Raw genomic sequence first — 17884 nt, 5'->3', positions numbered from 1 at the left:
TTATGTGGAGGCTGGGGTTTCTGGGAGCTTACAAGAAGGTACTATCATTTTGCGAAGCTAACAATTAACATTTTTCATAAAATATTACAAATAAAAGTCCAATAGCTTTAAATTGTAGGGATTGCACATAGAGAAGTTTACTACTGAAAACAAAAGATTTGGTTAAACCCTAAAAAAAAGCTTGAAATACTTACCCCTATATAGCCAATATTATTAAATACTGAGAAGCAGAAAAACCACATAGGTAAAGTACTAGGAAGAAAAGAGCATTTATGAAGATCTTCATGAGCAACAGTACTTAAGCAGTGTGTATGCCGTGAACATACAAACCTTAAATGTGTTGTGATCTTGGGTGTGAACTTAAGTAATGTTATCTTAATGATGAAGATACATATTTCTATTCTGACATTTTCCATGCGTGTATATTGTCGTCTTGTGAGCCATGCAGTTGTAAGTTTTGCATGGCATTTCATGCTGCTTTTTAGTACTTGTCCTCCTGCTTTAAATACTTCATCTTCAGTTTCTATTTTGTTTCTTTAGGGTTACATTCTGCATACTGCTATTAAGAGACTTCTGTCTGTTACTGCTTTGTTGCCTTGGAGTAATGATACTTCTTAATACCTTGATCTGTGCTTTCTCTTCAGAAACTTCCTTTTTTTCAATTAAAAGTTTGCTACTGTTCAGCAACGTATCACCTCCTCTGTTTATAAAACATGAGAATAAAAGTACCTTTAAATTTCTTATATTGCTGAAATTTCACAGTGCCTAGATAATTAAGAAGGAAGTAATCTTAGCTAATCCAAAGTATACATTGATGGATTTTCCAGTTGTAAACTTTTCAGCAGTGACTTTGGATTTTCCTGATTGTAAAATGAATTCCCAGTGGAAGATGACGTTCCGAAAGGAAACCGCATAATACATAGCTAATAAAGCTCAATAGCTATTGTAGCTAGCTTTATTTTGTAGTGATCTACATATTGCTTTACTGGTTTTGAAGAGCACTGGTTTTGATCTATATGTGAAAAGTAGTCACTCAACTATGGATAAAATACAGCATTTCTAGCACTTGAAAACTTCAATTTATTATTGTATTTATTATCGTTATTACAATTTCTTTTCTATTGCTAAGTAGTTTGATCTCAGTTGCTTGAAATATATTGTTTCATGAATCATTTAGCACTGACACATTCCAGAGTTCACATTAAACCTAAGTGTATAACTTAATTATTTAAAATGATAGTGTAAAAGTTAAATTCAGTAGTTATTTACAAAGCACAATATAATTTATTCTGTAATTCTCTGGTGTCATTAGTATTCAGTCATTATTGTGACTGAATGAAGTACACATTCAATACAGTCAAGTACGATGTTTCATGTAAAGGAAGTGATGCCATTGTGCTATATGCATACACTACCCTTTTTGTCTGATTGAGTCAGACATAAAAGGAATGTAGGCTAAATGGTCTTATAAATTTAAATTCTTATTTAATGTTATGAATTAATATGTAACTGAGTATAAATGGTGTTTGTGTAAGGTGTCTTTCCAACAGAGGAAAAATACCCCTTTTTGGAAAGGTTGGGTTTCTTCCAACTGTAGCAATATTCTTTCTTCAAAAAGTGTTTTCTGTTAACCATTTTTGCTTCTTACAGACACCGTGTTCTGTCATTTACATTAGAGCTAAAATGTAATTGATCTTGATTTCTTTTTGGAAAACTGCACTGTTTAAGAATCATCCTTCTGAATCTTTAGCTATTAATGTTGTGGCGTCTATTTCATGCATTTGTCTACCTTTGTTTTGTCTTCACCCTGTTTCTGTCTTTCCTTTCCTTGCATGCCTGCATGCTGTTACTCAGTACCGAGACTTTTATTTCAAGAAATTGATGACGAAACTTGCATTCATTTTGACATGGATGAAGCTCAAGTCACCAAAACCTTCCAGCCATGCTAATTCACAGCTTGAAATGTCAACTACTCATACCCTTAGAAAACTACCTATACAAAAAATCTGTACCTTTATAGAATGTGAGGAATCCTCAGATCAAAAGACATCTCCACCTGTGATTAAAAAGTCTTTTGTGGACTATCCATTCACGATGATCCAGTCAAATGCTCACACAAAGACTGTGGATGTGACAGTTGTTAAGAAATGGAAAAGCCGAAATGTGGAAGAAATGCCTGTCAAACGTGGCTTTCTAGGTTGTAATAAGCTATTATTGAGCGACTATGTAAGTTTATAATCATTCCTGGAACTTCAGTAAACTGTGTATCATAAGATATTTTGTGGAGATGAATTAGCATTACTGTCTCATCTTAGGTACAAATTGAATCTGGATCCACAAAGGTGTTTTAACAAAGTAAGTGCTGAGTTTAAGCCCTATTTGAATCTCTAGGGTTTAGGCTCCTAAATGCTCTAGGAATCCAGGCCAGTGTGACTTAAACCTAAATTGCATGATCTGAAATGATCACTGGCCATAGCTCTCAGTAAAATGGATTACGCGTTGCGTTTTTCTTCAGTGTCATTGGCACAAAAAATGGTTGCAAAGTGTGTTACATCAGTGTTGATTAACAGAGGCACTAGGGAGACAAAATGAACCAAAAGAGATTGCTAATGGGAAAACAGAGAATCACAGACCAGTGAAATGGAAAAAATGAAATGTAAAGAGAAAAATAAGAAAAAAAAACGTTTTGCTTCATGCAGTATTTTATAATTCGTAGGCTAATAAGCAAATGCATCTTGAATTCATTTTCCATAAATAAACTTTTCATTTTTTAGCTAGTAATCAGTAAAATTATGATTTTCTAACGATTGGAAAAAATTAAAATGAAAAAATTAGACGTAAATACGACTAATGTGACTAATTTCCATGACTGAAAACTAAGTAATCCAAACTAGCAGAGCAATAATTTCATTGTCATTTGGTTTTAATAACTGGAAAATCAGTGTACGTCTGTCTACTTCATATTCTTTACTTTTCCTCGAATAATATGTTCATTGCTGGTGCCTGTGCTATTTGTTGGCCCATGATCCTTTGCTCTTTGTATGACTATTAGACTTGCAGTCCTCTGGAAGCCCTCAGGAAACATTGCGCAAATCAGTCTTTAGTTTTGCTCTTCCAGTCAATGTAGTGGACGCTGTGTGGGTTAGCCATCTAAAGATGTGGGTTAGCCATATAAAGTGCTTCTATTGTCCTTTGAAACAGTTTTTGTACTAATTAAACTGTTGGATGCTGCGTTTGGAAGATTTTGCCTTGGTGACATGTACAATCTTTCTCCTTCAGCTTGAGGATCCTGCCATTAGGTGGCAGATGGCACTTTACAAAGATCTACCAAACAGGACTGAAGATTCCTCAGATCCAGAGAAGACTGTGGAAAGGGTCCTTGATATAGCTAATGTACTATTTCACCTGGAACAGGTTAGCCACAGTTTTCTGAATTCTATCGCTTTGTATTATAAACAACAGTATTCAGCCTGTCGTTTCTATTTTAACTTTCTGTATTTAATGTTATATTCTTTTTTCTTTCTTTTGATGGCTGCTGTTTACGTGTTTCGCCTTGCGTTTTGTAATCCAATATCGTGGTCATATCGATCACACAGTGTGTTTGCAGCAGCTCCAACGATCATTTATTTAAAAAAGGACTAAGAAAGTGATACCTATGTTTTAGCTTCCTTCTGGTGGATTTCAGCTAGCAGGAAATAATCACTAAATTGTCCATGGATGATGAAATGTGAGTAAAAGCCAACTTAATTATTGAAGAAATACCTTTTTTTTCCGAGGTATTTTTCGTCAGTTGACATTCTTCAATTGTTGAAGGAGCAAGAAACTTAAAGCTGCCTACATAAATATCTGTTTAGAAGCTGCATATTATAGCTGTATGGAGTCAGTCAGATGATTTGATAGGCAAGTCCTCTAGTGGTGACTTTAGAAAGCTGTTTATTATGTACTAGTACAAAAAATTGTGATAGGAATGCCAACTTCACAAAACCTGTACAGAAATTTGTGTGAATGAGGACAAGAATATATGCATTTAGAAAATTAAACTGGCATTGAAATTCAGAAAATTCTTCCTAATCTGGGAGTTTTAGCAAGACTACTTTTTGGAAGTCCAGCAATCTGCTTGCATACATGAACTCAGACTTGTTCATGCTGGTGCAATGGTGAACACAAACCAAAGTGTTAGCCTGGCCAGCTCAAATATTACTTGCTGCATTCAAGAAATAGTAGAAGCTGGGTGGAGCAATGATTTTTCTGAGAAAGTTCTAGCAGAATCTTTAACTTATCTCAGAATCTGTAATGAAGCTGTATGGTTTTATCTAGTATTTTTTGCATAAATACACGAGCTTCCCATGGGACCTGGACTACAGTAACTTTCATTTAAAAAAAAAAAAAATCCGTAATTTATTTTACGTCTTTGTTCCCACTAGCACTGATAGAATTTTGCTTTTTGTCTTTCTGATTAAGCTTTTCCCCTAAAATATGTCAACCAACAATAAATGTTAGAAGTTAGGTGTTTGTTGGTTGGTTTTGATTTTCATGTTTTCCTCCCCTTGAGCCAAGAGTCTATTACTTATCTTTAAGTTTTTAATTCTTTCAATTTTGAAATTAAAAAAACACCCTATGCTAGTCCATTTTACAAGTGAAAAACTACTTGAAAATTTTGTTTTCCCATTTTACTTACCGAATTGTTACATATTTTGCACTTCAGACTTGTTCTGTGTTTCCTCGACTTTCTTTTTTAAAATGTACTGAAGAAACAGCATTTTAACTTGAAGGGTGTTCCTAGTGGCAGCGATGAATGCTGCTGGTTACACCATAGGCTATAAACTGACCGCATGTAAAATTTACTCAGGGTTTGGGTTTTTTTTTTTTCCCTTTTCAAAGTACATTTGAGAATTCAAGGCTCTCTTGTCCTCTCATTAAATAAATAGGTTTCACTCAGAAGCTTGGCACAGGTTTTCAGACTCCATGTCAGGCAGTTTCCATTTTGAGATGAGATCACTGATTCAGTCAAATAGAAATCTGAGAGATCTGTGAAAGTGTTTGTATATTCACTGTGCAGCACTTGATTGCTAAAAGTGACTTTCAGAAATTTTGGAATGCACAAAGTGTGTTGATGTGAATACCTGCGTCCCGGCTGTTGCATCACACAACTCTTCTTCATGTAGTTTGCCAGCCTTAAGATGGACTTGCTTCAAGTTTCCCAGCCTTACACAGTTTGACAGAAAAGGATGAAGAGGAGTGACTAAATTTTATAAGTTATTGAATACGTGTGGAGCAAGCAAAAAGTGATAGAATGTGGAAGTAAATCCATGGCAATCATAATTAGTCTACTAGAGCGAGCGAGAGAGAGAGGAGAATGGGTGTTGATTTGAAAGGATACCGTGTGGCTGTGAGGCAGAAGGAAGAGTGAAGGAAAGCTAGAAACCTGGGGGGCGAAAGGTCTTGTCTTCTACTCTGGTTTTATCAAAGTGAACTGAGCTGGAAGGAATTTGATCAGCACGTACAGAGTTGCACAGTTCAGCATTAGACTCTAGTATTTGAGTTCAAACAGGGTATACAATTTCTTGATTTCTGGCATTTTAGCTATACCGTTGTGTATATAAATTGGTTAAGCTTGCGTAGTTTGGAGAAATTGTTCAATGAAGTGAAACCCAAGGTATGATCCTTGTGTTTTCCATGTTCTGTCATAGGATCAGTGTCACAGCGTATACAATCCAGGTGTAGTGCAGAACAGGATGGATTCCCATTGTAATACCAGATTGACATTTCAGATCAATCCTTCTGATCGGCCTTAAACAATGACTCGTAGTGAAGTAAACGCTGGCTGCTTGTATTCTGGGTACTTTGCACCTGTTTCTTTAAAGATTTGTGCCCACAGCTTTACTTATCTTCTGCAGACAAGTGCTCAGGTGCTTTTGTTACTGAAATGGGTAATTCAATGTCTTTAAAAATAATGAATATGTGAGCACTGGGTCACAGTCTTGAGTAATCCTTTGCTTTCCATATATGATCTGTTCTCCATATATACATACTCTGAATGCTTTCCTTATTGCACTGGCAAAGATCAGTTCATTCTTTGTATTTTCTTCCCATGCACAGCTAACTTCTTTGTTTTTATTATTTTCAGAGATCTGCTTGCGTAGGGCGAGGCTATTTCTTTTGGGAAAGTATAGAGAGTTTTATAGTTGATGTGCAGATAACTACTAATTACTTAACTTTCACATTTGGGTTTGCCTGACCTCTAAATTACTAGCTCTGACTTTGTTTTGTGACTGTAAATAAGTTTGCAGTGAATGTTTTTCTATCCTTTCTCTTAACAAATATTTTTCGCTTGTATTTTATCTTTTGGAAGGAGCTTGTTTTAGACTGTCACTATTTAATATTACAAGTGTAATTATCCATTTCACCAAATGCTTGGAAGTATTTTAGTCTGTTCAATTAAATATTTATCATTTAACTGAGTAATTTTTCGTATTTCTCTAAACTAGAAAAGTCCTCTTGGATAACTATGTTTGGATTGAATATTGAGTCTACGTAAACATCATCATCACTACGTATTTTAAATAGTATGCTTTATTTTATTACAAGGGAGAATCACCAAGTCTTTCAGGATAGAGATGCTAACTTATATTGACTCCTTTGATGATGTCGGAAGACATAGGAGGTATCATTCCACTAGCACAGTTGTCCATAAAAAAACCAAACAAAACCCCCACAAAAAAACAAACCACCCACCACAAAAGAGATCCAGCCCCTTAACTCTACAAGAGTTGTGTAGGATAAATCAAATTATATAAACTTGATGGAGCAGTTGTGGAGTTAATCACAAAAACTGTGAATCAGCTGTGGAAAAGGAGTGATCTGTAGCACAGCCTGCAGTCATATTTCCCAGTTATCCAGTCAGGCTGTATACTATTGCATGCAGTTGCTCTTCTGAACCACAGTAGTCATTTTCTTCTCATGGAAACAAGGATGGAAGGTGGAAAAAAAGAAACTGAAAGAGCAAAAGATGAGGATGGAGCACACCCAATTTCATCTTGTGCTACTGTAGAGCTAGGATGCAGAAAGAGAATAGATCTGAAGACAGAGCTTTAATATTATGAAATGTAGCTGAAGTGTTTTGTAATATCTTATGTTCATTCTAGCTATGCAGATTCATGGAAGGAATTTAGTCCTAAGTCTCCGTGCCTGTCCGTCACTTTTAATGTTAATTCCTTTCCATTGTAGCTGATCGTGGTAAATACTACAAATAAAAGAATAATTGTATTTAAGACAATTCCTTTAAAAGTATTGTCAGAGGCAAAGTGGAGGTGTATAATTTACCTGCACATACATAGAGTTACATATAAAAGATAGAAGGACTGAAGATTCTTTGTATTAAAAGTTAAGGTTTCCCGAGAGATGGCCTCAATTATAATAATAGTCTATCTAAAAGATATAAGAAGCGGGATGAAGTAAAAAAGGAGACTGTCTGTATAATACAAAGAAAGGGAGATTTTTGCTTTTAAGTTTATTTTCTAAATTCTGATTCTACAATTTGGCTGATCACTTGAAGACTTTTCCCCCCCTCTATTATTCTTCTGTTATCTTTCCACTTGATTTATCTGTTATCTCACATTTTTATTATTATTACTATGCCTGGACAGTAGGGACGTTGCCACATTGTGTATTTTTACGTAAGTGTTTTATTTAACAGGTTGAGCATCCTCAGCGGTCCAAAAAAGCAGTGTGGCATAAGCTGCTATCTAAACAGAGGAAAAGAGCAGTGGTTGCCTGCTTTAGAATGGCACCATTGTATAATTTGCCAAGGTAAGAGCTATATTTGTTCTGTCTTTTACAAATGCATTTATGTTCATACAGTGCTATTTGCTGAGATCAAGAGGAAGAAAAACATGTAAACCAGTAATTGATAAACTGTGTGGTAGTGTACTTTGTATATTACTTTCTTTTAATAGATATAATTACTTTCTTATATCTTCTGAGAAGAATAGCAAAATGTATAATTTTAGATTTCTGGTTTTCTCCTTCTGCTGTTATTCCACTTGTTCCTCCTGGTATGTTTCCTTTTCTGAAAAGTAGACACCTTTCATAGGAGATAAATGCAGAAATGGACATATTGGTGTCACTGTAATATCATCTTGGGAGATAAATTTCCTCCTAAGCCATGGTATAGCTCTGGAAACATGGAGTTACCTTTATTATTGGATGCTAAATGCTGTATATGCAGCAAGTAAACTATTTATCTGAAAGCTTGTCTATTTATTGTGTAGTTTTGGGAAGAGCATTCTATTAGACAAGAAATATATGCATATACTGGAGGCATTTCACACCTTTTCGTGTGGCTCCTTTTCCTCTTCTTTCTTGTTTAATAGAGAATGGGATCTATAGTCAAGCAAGTTTCAGAATCCTGAGATTCTGGAAGGAATGCACATTCAGAAAAAGTAGACATCTGGGGTTTTTTGCATACAATTACTAAAAATAATTTCCAGAACACTTATATCTGCTCTTTTCAACATAATAATGTTCTCAGTTGTTCCCAAAAGTATGTGCATTATTACTATTACCATAGTAGGGTGAATCTTAAAGTATGTCCCAGGAAGCATAAGGGCATGAGAATCATACGAGCCTGAAATGAGGCTGCCATGACAGTTGAAAATAGAACAAAGATATTTCCATCTGTAGCCATTCTTACTTTAACAAGCAGGTCACCTGCACATAACTGGCATTCCTGTATAGTTTAGTTATACTTCTTCCTTTTAGTGTATGAGACTGGCAGTTTAAAAAAATTTAAGATGATTGATAAAATTCTTCATGGAGAATTGGCTGTCGTGCAGTCCGTTTTGCATTGAATCCTCAAGAAAAAAAAAAAAAAAACCAAAACGGTAATCATCATCATTGGCTTATCTTTCCATTTAATTTCATGGAATTTGGGGAAAAATGTTTTGTTATTTTAGATATGGTAGTCTAATCCTGAACGTTAAAAAAAATGCAATTATTTGTGCACTATACAAAGTTATCTTTTGCTGTTATCTTAATATTTAAAATAAAATATTATGAAAATATTTTATGTTCAAACTAAAACTCACTAATGTGGCAAAGTAATTAATTTACCTGTGTTTAAATTTCTTTAAAGTTCTATTTATTATCTTTTCCTAAAATCATTATTATTACATTTTAGTAGCAGTTTTACAAGTTGATGGGACACAGTTTTGAACAGAGCGTTTTAATGTAAACTTAATTTTTAAAAAAAGATGCTTTCAGCAGGTTTTACCATAGATATTTTGCTTTCTTATTAAATGGTAGTTGGACAGTTCTTCAAGCTAAATGAAATTCATATTAACCACATCTCCTTAAAAGTTTACAACCTTTGTTTTAAATGTCCCTTTTTAGGCACCGAGCTGTCAATCTCTTTCTTCAAGGCTATGATAAATCTTGGATTGAAACAGAAGAACACTATTTTGAAGACAAACTAATAGAAGACTTAGCAGTAAGTCTGGGTGCAGAGGGTCATGGGAATGTATTATGGATTAACATTCATCTTGTATAATAATAAGTGTGTGAGGTGCATAAGATACCATCTAAGCTATCACTACTCAAAGGGATACACTATCCAAGTCACTCTGATGGGTGTTAAGAATTACAAGTGGTGGAGATTCCAGAATCCCCTCAGGCAGTCTGCTTCAGGGCTTCAGTAACCTTTTATAAAGCTTTTTAAACTTTTGCCTAAATTACGTGCCAGTTGCTGTCATTCCCCTCGTATCTTCTGCCCTGTGGAGAACAGCCTAGTCTCTTCTTTCTTTGCAGTTAACCTTTATGTATTTGAAGACTTCATAGCCCACATTAAAGCCATTTAAGTCAAAAGGTTAGAATATGAAACTAGGGGAATTTGTCTTAGATTAATCAGTCTCTCAGAAGCAGACATGAAAAGGACGTTCACGGGGACCGTCTCGCAGAAGAATCCTCTTGTACAGTTGGTCAGGGAGGTGAGGATTTTTCCCAGCAGTAAAGTGTTAGAGCCATGTCTTTAGCCTGGTAAGTCCCCAGAGTGATTTTCAGTAAAGCCTTGTGTCCTCATCCCTTAACAGTTGTCTCTCAGAAAAGTAGTCCTTTCCAGGGTTGGGCAAGACTAGTGCTAGGAAGTTATTCAGTCCCTGGGAGGGCCAACAGAACACAGTCTGAGCGCAGTCTTTTTATTGTGAGGAGAGCCTGCTCTATGCAATAGGGGGAGCTAACTGGAAAATTGCTATTGGAAAACAACAGTAATTTGCTTTTACTGTTTAAAGCTTATGCTTAAAACCAACTACCCAAGTTGCAAACAATTTTGAAAATAAGGATCAAAATAGTGAAAGGAAGATCAGCAGCAATGAGCTCAACACAAGCAGCCTATGGAAGTTAATTTTTGCCTGTACGCATGCAGATTCATTTCTTGTGGCACCCTTACTATACGATCAGGCATTGTGAAAAAGCAAGAGACTTCTGCAAATGCTCACTTTATATACAGCTTTTTAAACTGATGTCTTCTTTTGTCCCAACACACTGCAGATGTTTTTAAGTAATGCAGGTTCATTCCCCAAACTAATTATGTTTTAGCAGTTGAGAGTGTGTGTGTGTAGATATGGGCTGTGGAACAACATAGCTCGGTCAGGATTCAGGCTTTTCGTACTTAGTTTGGAACTTGCTTCCTCCTCGTTGTCCAAGTCAAAATTACATAGTAAGTATTTAATGTTTAATGAATTGCACAGAGTAAAACATTTTTCAGTATAGATAATTGAATATACTTTTAAAATCTTTTTTTTCCTAAAGAAACCTGGGGAGGAACCACCGGAAGAAGATGAAAGCCTTAAAAGAGTTGATCCTTTACATCAACTTATTCTGCTATTCAGTCGAACAGCCTTAACTGAAAAATGGTAGGGATGGTGTGAGAGACTGCAGTGTGTGCAGATTTTCAGATTCCTGTATTTGAAGTTATACATGTCTCTGTTCAAGTCAGATTGCATAGACTAGGCCAAAACATGTGCATATGTACATATGGTGAGTTTGAATTACACTGAAACCTCGCTAGCCTGTGGTACGTAAAGAGATTTTAAAATGACTGGTAATGAGATGTAAGGAGTTTTCTAGAGATAAATAGGTGCCTCTACACGCTTTTTCACAGTTATGGATGCTGTATTCAGGACCTACTAGACCTCTCTCTTCTGTCTGTGTTCACTATTGACAGTTATATTCCAAATGTGAAATATAAGTATATTCTAGGTATAATGGGAAAATTCACTGTGTTCTCTTCATTGGAAGGTGTTTATGAATTTCTGGGTACTGTGTTTGTAGCTGGCATTACTTTTAACTTTCTATTAGTTAATCAAATGCTCGCTTCCCCAAAAGACTTTTATAGTTAATTATGAGCATAGAAAACCCTTAAAAGGATTTTTAAGGTGCTTAAAAATATTTTTGAGCGTCAATTCTACTATAATGGCTCTAATCTTCCCTATTTTCTGTTTCTTCTCTCTATTATCCAGCAAATTGGAAGAAGATTTCCTGTATATGGCGTATGCTGACATTATGGCAAAGGTAACTTTTTTGCTGTCTTTTGCAACTTTCCTGTTTTACTAAAATTTATGAAGAACAAGAGAAATTATGTGTAAAGTGAACTAAGGCTTAGCCGCTCTCCCCTCTCGCTTATCAGTAATTTTTTTTTCTACATGGTGTCAGAGCTGCCATGATGAAGATGATGATGATGGTGAAGAGGAAGTGAAGAGTTTTGAAGTAAGATTATACTTCTATTTTGTTCTTCTTGTCATATTAGACATTATTTCATAGCTTCCAACTGACATTTATGTTTCTTGGTTCATGGCTTACTGCAGCTTATTATGCCAGTGAACTGCATGTTAGAAGCTGGATTGGCAGATATGAGTCACCAGATTCATAGTAGTAAACCAAAAACATCCGTAGTATCACATAATGTAATAAGATTATATAGAGAGTAATTTAATGGATCTTACGTGTTTATCTGATTGACTTTAACTTTTTAGTTATCGAAGAGAAATATTATGGATAGTAACTGATTTTGAAAGCCTGATAATAACAGGCTGTATCTTGTAAAGTGTCACGTCCCAGCTTTAGTTTGCATGGTTAAAATGCTGAAATAGTACTGCTTTTTGCAGCAGTCATTTACGTTCAGTACCAGTAATTTATACAGTATTTATATGTTCACATGTATATTGGTGCTTCTCAGTAAAAGGTGAGCTTTTATTCATCAGTACTGCCAAGCATTTGCTTATGTTAAAAACAGAAAATCTGTATTTATTGTTTTTAATGTTGAGTTTTTAGTGATCATCACTGTATAATGAAACACGCTTACATGAGTCGATTACAAGAGATGAGTCCTTGTCATATGTTTGCTCTAGGATCTCTCTTTTTCCATTAATAGAATGGAATTTACAAGAAATTTATCTGTTCTGAGGGGCACTGAGGCAATTAGTGTGTTAATATTTTTAATGTTTTAATATATTTTACTATGTTATAATTCTGGCATTTTAAAGTTGATTTAAAATAAATTGATATTTGTATTTAATATTATTAAAATGCAGAAGCATGAAATACATGCTTCTATTATTTCTTTACAATATTTCTAAATGTACTGATTGATTTGATATAAAATTACCTGTAATGTTTTGATTTTTGAGGAGTGGTTTGGAGCATATTTACTTTTCCTCCCATTGTTTTGTATTCATTGAATGTTCTGTATGTTTTCTACATGATGCTGCATGAGATAGCTCTGAATTATTTAAGTATGTATTCCCTATTTGGCTGTATACAGAAATTAGAAAGAATACCAATGCTAAATTCTTTTCAGTCACTCAGAAGTTCTAGTCCAGTTGAGTTACAACTAATGTGCCCAATATATAAATTTCTGTATCTTAGTAAATATCTAAGTACAAATCCAAATTTCAGTGTTTTTTTGTTGGCTTGTTTTGTTTTGTTTTTCCTGGAAATGTAATGTATGATGTATCATTGACTAAACAGATAACACTTATTTTTATAAGTTTTTGTCAGTTAACCTGTGCATGCTTGTTAGATATCAAAAGTCTCGTGCTTATAAATGTGAAAATTTATAAATAGGAAGTCATTGAGGTCAATGAAAAATTTATCAGTAAGGGATTTATTAGTGCTCCTTACCTAAGTTATAATGGGTTCCTTATTCAGCATTCAACTTTATCTTTGGAGAGAAGATCCTATTCATTTGGTTCCCGTGATTTATTTTTTTTTTCTGTAGCTATGAAACATGTTCAAATAATGTATTAATATGTTCAAAAGACAATTTTGTGTATGTATTTGGTCAGTCACCTGCAGAAAAAAATTTTGGACTTCTTTTTCTTATTGCTATTTCGCTTCTTGTCCTTGCCCTTCCTTAAGGTGACAGGATCACAACGCAGCAAGGTAAAACAAAAAAATATGTGTGTATTTGTCTGGGTCTAATTTTGTGACTTTTAGGCCCAACATCTTGGATAAGTTCAACTATAAGGTCTTGAAAACCTTTTTAACATTTCAGTTTCAGCATGACATCTCTACCAAACCCTTCTTGTGCACGAACTCTTTTTAAAGACTCCAAGAATTATTTATACAAAATATGTCATATAAAATTACAGTGCCATTTTGGGGAAAACATAGTGTCATTTGGCTTGTTCGTGTTGTTTTGCTGTTCTTCCCTTTTGTGCATCAGTTATCTTCTTTCTGGTTGGAACTTAATTTGAATGATTAAAATCACTTATTTGGCTCTTAAGGGAAAGCAGCTGGACTTTTCTTCTGTATCTTAGCAGACATGCATTTCTGATACAGTAGTAGAATTCTGTTTCCAACGTTTGTCACAGAGAGCATCAATTATATTACAGATTATCTGTGATTCAGATCCTTTGGAGTAGACCGAGTCCTTAGCCTTCGTTGTGATGGTATTTGATCGGAGCTCCACAGCTACTCCATACCCTAAGCGATTCCTAGTAGTTGTTCCATGTTTTTTCTAAAAGCATAGAGCCAATAACTCTGAATTTACACAGTGTTAATTTTTTTTAATTGACTCAATTTCTCACACGATCTTTTGTGCCTCATCACGCAAGTCTCACTGTTTATTTCTAAAAGGTGGCCCATGGCTTAAGCACAAGCCTGCCTGCCTACTTCATGCAAGTAGAAGTCTCAGTTACCATTGCTGACTCAGGCTGCTTGCTGATAGTCCTGCAAGGCTGATGTTCTCAGAGGAGCTATGGTGTGTGGGGTAGCTAATTTTTGGTTCTGAGGTGTTTAAATATAGTGATTTGTGTTGTGGCTAATGGCAGCTAGACTAAGTAGAGATGACTTGCTTGAGATTGGCAATGCACAGATTTAGCTGATGGGCAGACTCCAGTCAGTAGCTTCAAAGTTCATTGCCTATGGCAATATGGGGAACAATTATAATCTGCATTGAAAGGAGCGAGATTGTTGTGGTGTTTTGATTGCTAGCGCTTCTATTAACATTCAGTTCCCAAAAGAAAGAGGTTCCTATACAGCTGTGGAAAGAAAAGATGTATCCCAGGATCATCTTCACTCTTACTCCTTCAAAAGTTTGCACAGATCTGTTCCACCTTCATGCAATAAAGGCATTATCCTGGAAGGTGAATTCACTCACACAGCCTCACAAAAAATTCTTTAAAAGGTATAGTAATTGACACAAACACAAAGTATATATTACAACGCCCCAAAGGAAGTATGCTGCTCTCTGCCTTACCTTTGTTAAAAGGTAAGGGGACTTACGGGAGTTGGACTAGATGATCTCTAGAGGTCCCTTCCAACTCTGAAACTCCGTGATTCCGTGATTCATGCATGACACAAAACAGTCATAAAGATGTAAGACCATATATACCAGCTGTGTGTGTGCGTACATTGGTGCATTTGTGTGTTTCTGTCTGTCCATCTATCTCAAAGTCTAATGTTGAAGGCAGTTCTTTTATTCCATGGTCCGTATACATGTGAAAAGACTGACTGTTCAATTTGTATGGCAATAAAACACTACTGCTCCTCTAGACTTCAAAAATACTTGATGTTAGAAGTCCTGAATCTTTTCAGTCAGTTTGACAGAGACCTTTGAGCAAGCTTAAAATGTGATAAAAACGGAAAGTGTATTTTATCAGCAATTTTCAGGCCCATATCTCATGCAGCGTAGTCTCATTTTTGTGCAAATAATCTGTATTGGGATCACTGTGTGGGCAGTAGGGAGGTCACAATATAGACCCACAATAAAGTTGTCTGTATGTTACTATGTGCCTGTCTGTATTTACCTGCTAGTATTTGCTTTGAATTATTATGATTATCTTTGCTCCTTGCCCTTTGTCTCTGAGTTAACTTTCTGTCATCTTGAACAGGCACTCAATTGACTCCCTGTAGACTTGGTGTCAGTCTCCTCCTTGATTCTATCTGATAGGAAATTCTTTCCAATATAAGTGTTTCACTAGCTGAATCCAAATCGGTTTCTGCATTTGAGTCACCGACTCTACTGGTTTGCTACATATTAATGTGCTCTAAATGCATGTAGGATGGGAACTCAAAAAAATGAATCAAAACCTAGCTCATCTTTTTAAAATAAATTGGTTTAAATTGGCTCTTCACTGCAAGAAAAGAAATGGGGGAGATAGAGCTTCTTATGTCAGTTTTCTTCGTCGCTGTTACTGGTAGCAACTTTGTTGATAGACTTTTGTATTCACTAGATTTTTGTCAAAATGATACATTGTGCTGTCACTTGTCTCAGGCACAGAAAGACTTGCAAGTTTCAGTATGTACAAATAATGCGAGCTCTTAAGGCTCTAACCCATCGGAGATGGTCACTGTTATCTCTCACTGTCACAAAGCCTGCATAAGTGGAGTGACCATATACCATGTATTTACAATAACTATTTTTGTTAAAGAATGATAGGAATTAAGATCAGACTCCATGATCAATATATCAATTCTTAGGAATGAAACATTCCAATTAGTATGCAAAAATGTGTTTCTTATTAGTTTTTCCTACCCATAATGGAATGGATGCAATCTAATACATGGTTTCACTATCCACAACTACAGGATAAGTTACTTATATATCTACTACAAAATCACAAACCGATGGTTAAGTAAGATTCCGTCAGTTTTTACATGTTGTCATAAGGAGGATAAAGTTCTTTTGTTCTTTCTCACATACTGATGGTATTGATATTGTGCCACCTTTCTTTTTCCTCCTTGTGCTCCCCACATCCCTATTTCCACCAGTCACTGTGTTGTTGTTTTTTTTTTTTATTCTATGCAAAAATAGCATCTTTAATTGAGTTAGAGAATTTGTGATGTCCTCCACTAGACAGTCAGCCCTTCACTCCTCATTTGCTCCTACTTGTTGCAGTGTTTTGATTCCCCACAATCTAGTTTATAATATCAATTAAATAGGTTCAGTGCCATTAATATGTTCTTTATAAGGTTAGCTGTTTCTCAGTTTCTTGCCTATCTGGCAAGGCTGGTTTGGGCTATATGAATAACCTCCCATTGCCTTTGGAAAAGGTGCAGCAAAAGTCTTGTAGAGAATCTCTTTTCTACAAAGTGAATAATATACCCATACTTTTCTTTGGGTTTCAGTTCAGGGGCTTAGTGATAAATGATGATTGAAGGCTATTCATTAAGATCTTTCATTGCATCCTCTGGCTGCTTCCTATCTTCTGTGTTTATCAACATCTCTTCCCACTACATTTTTTTCTGCTGCTTATACCAGTATTAGTGTGGTGCTTTTCAAGAGTACTCCCAGGCACCCATCTGCCCGGTCCTTCAGCTCAAACACCAGCTGGCACCCCATGCTTCACTGCTGTAGCACAGCAGACGCAGTTGAGATCTATGTGAGGCAGGGCCTCTGGCAGTCCTGGGGTAAAGGAGTGACGTATTTTGAAGAACAAATACACTGCAATGATAAGGTGACCATTTGTAGCTTCCAGGTTCTTTGTTCATTTTTGATGCAGTAATTACATAATAATCTTACCAAACTTATCCCAGTACATACGATTTTCCACTCCACCTGACTGATTGAGTACCAGTCATAGTGGAATCTTCTAAATGATCCATTAGCCTTTTTTTATTATTCCTATGGAGCTAGACATCTATGTCAGCTATTTCAAATACATCAAATTTGTCACCCAACTTAAAACAAGAAAGGGTCACACTGTTTGAAAGTAATGTGTAGTTTTCTAGCTATGTAACACTGGAGAAAAAGAAAGGAAACTGAGAATACATAGATTTGAAAGTCATCCAAAACAATATTTTTCCTTTTAGAGACTCAATAGTTTTCAGTTCCTATCTATGTGAATAGGAAGCAATATGTGGAGTGATCTCATCAGCATGGCAAGAATATGGAGGCAGAATGTAGGAAACAAAACTATCTTCCTTGCCAGAGAGGAAGATTTAATTGAATGACAGTGTCAACACGATGGCATCAGTAAAGATATTGCTGCAAACTGAAATGGAGATGTTTTAACTAAAACAAAAGAAAATATATAGTAAAGGTTTTTATTTCAGAATATCTTTATTCCTGTTACTTTGTAGCTCAGGTTTAATGCTATTTTAACACAGAGCAGTAATTTGTTTAGTTTAATATATGGTGGGTTTTTTTAAACTTTATACTGTTTGAACAAAATATATTTGTAAATATTAAAGTTTTTAATACAGATTATACAAATGCTAGGAAATGTGAAATATAATGTTGATAAAAAAATCCTCGCTTTGTGCCCGTGTGGATTATTGTGCTGACTATTGATATTGAGTAACAAATAAAATCTATTGGTGTGACATGATACATTTTTTTCCTCCCAGGCCTTTGTTGCTGGGGAGAGTCAGCAGAACACCAGTACTT

At 35.4% G+C, this 17884-nt stretch overlaps 1 protein-coding gene across 1 annotated transcript in view; it reads left to right on the top strand.

Moving 5' to 3' along the window:
* RYR2 (ryanodine receptor 2) overlaps nt 1–17884 on the top strand; it is a gene marked incomplete at both ends in the record, with an annotated part of 448394 nt that overhangs the window by 374682 nt on the left and 55828 nt on the right. Inside the window, 7 exon segments of the mRNA XM_082481358.1 lie at nt 3280–3418; nt 3421–3446; nt 7697–7809; nt 9391–9487; nt 10804–10907; nt 11514–11565; nt 11707–11760. Of these exon segments, the coding sequence (XP_082337484.1) occupies nt 3280–3418; nt 3421–3446; nt 7697–7809; nt 9391–9487; nt 10804–10907; nt 11514–11565; nt 11707–11760 (585 nt within the window).

The sequence above is a fragment of the Vanellus vanellus genome (assembly GCF_965231255.1).
Source record: "Vanellus vanellus genome assembly, chromosome: 3".
NCBI lineage: Eukaryota > Metazoa > Chordata > Aves > Charadriiformes > Charadriidae > Vanellus > Vanellus vanellus.
This window is presented reverse-complemented; position numbering and strand designations above follow the sequence as displayed.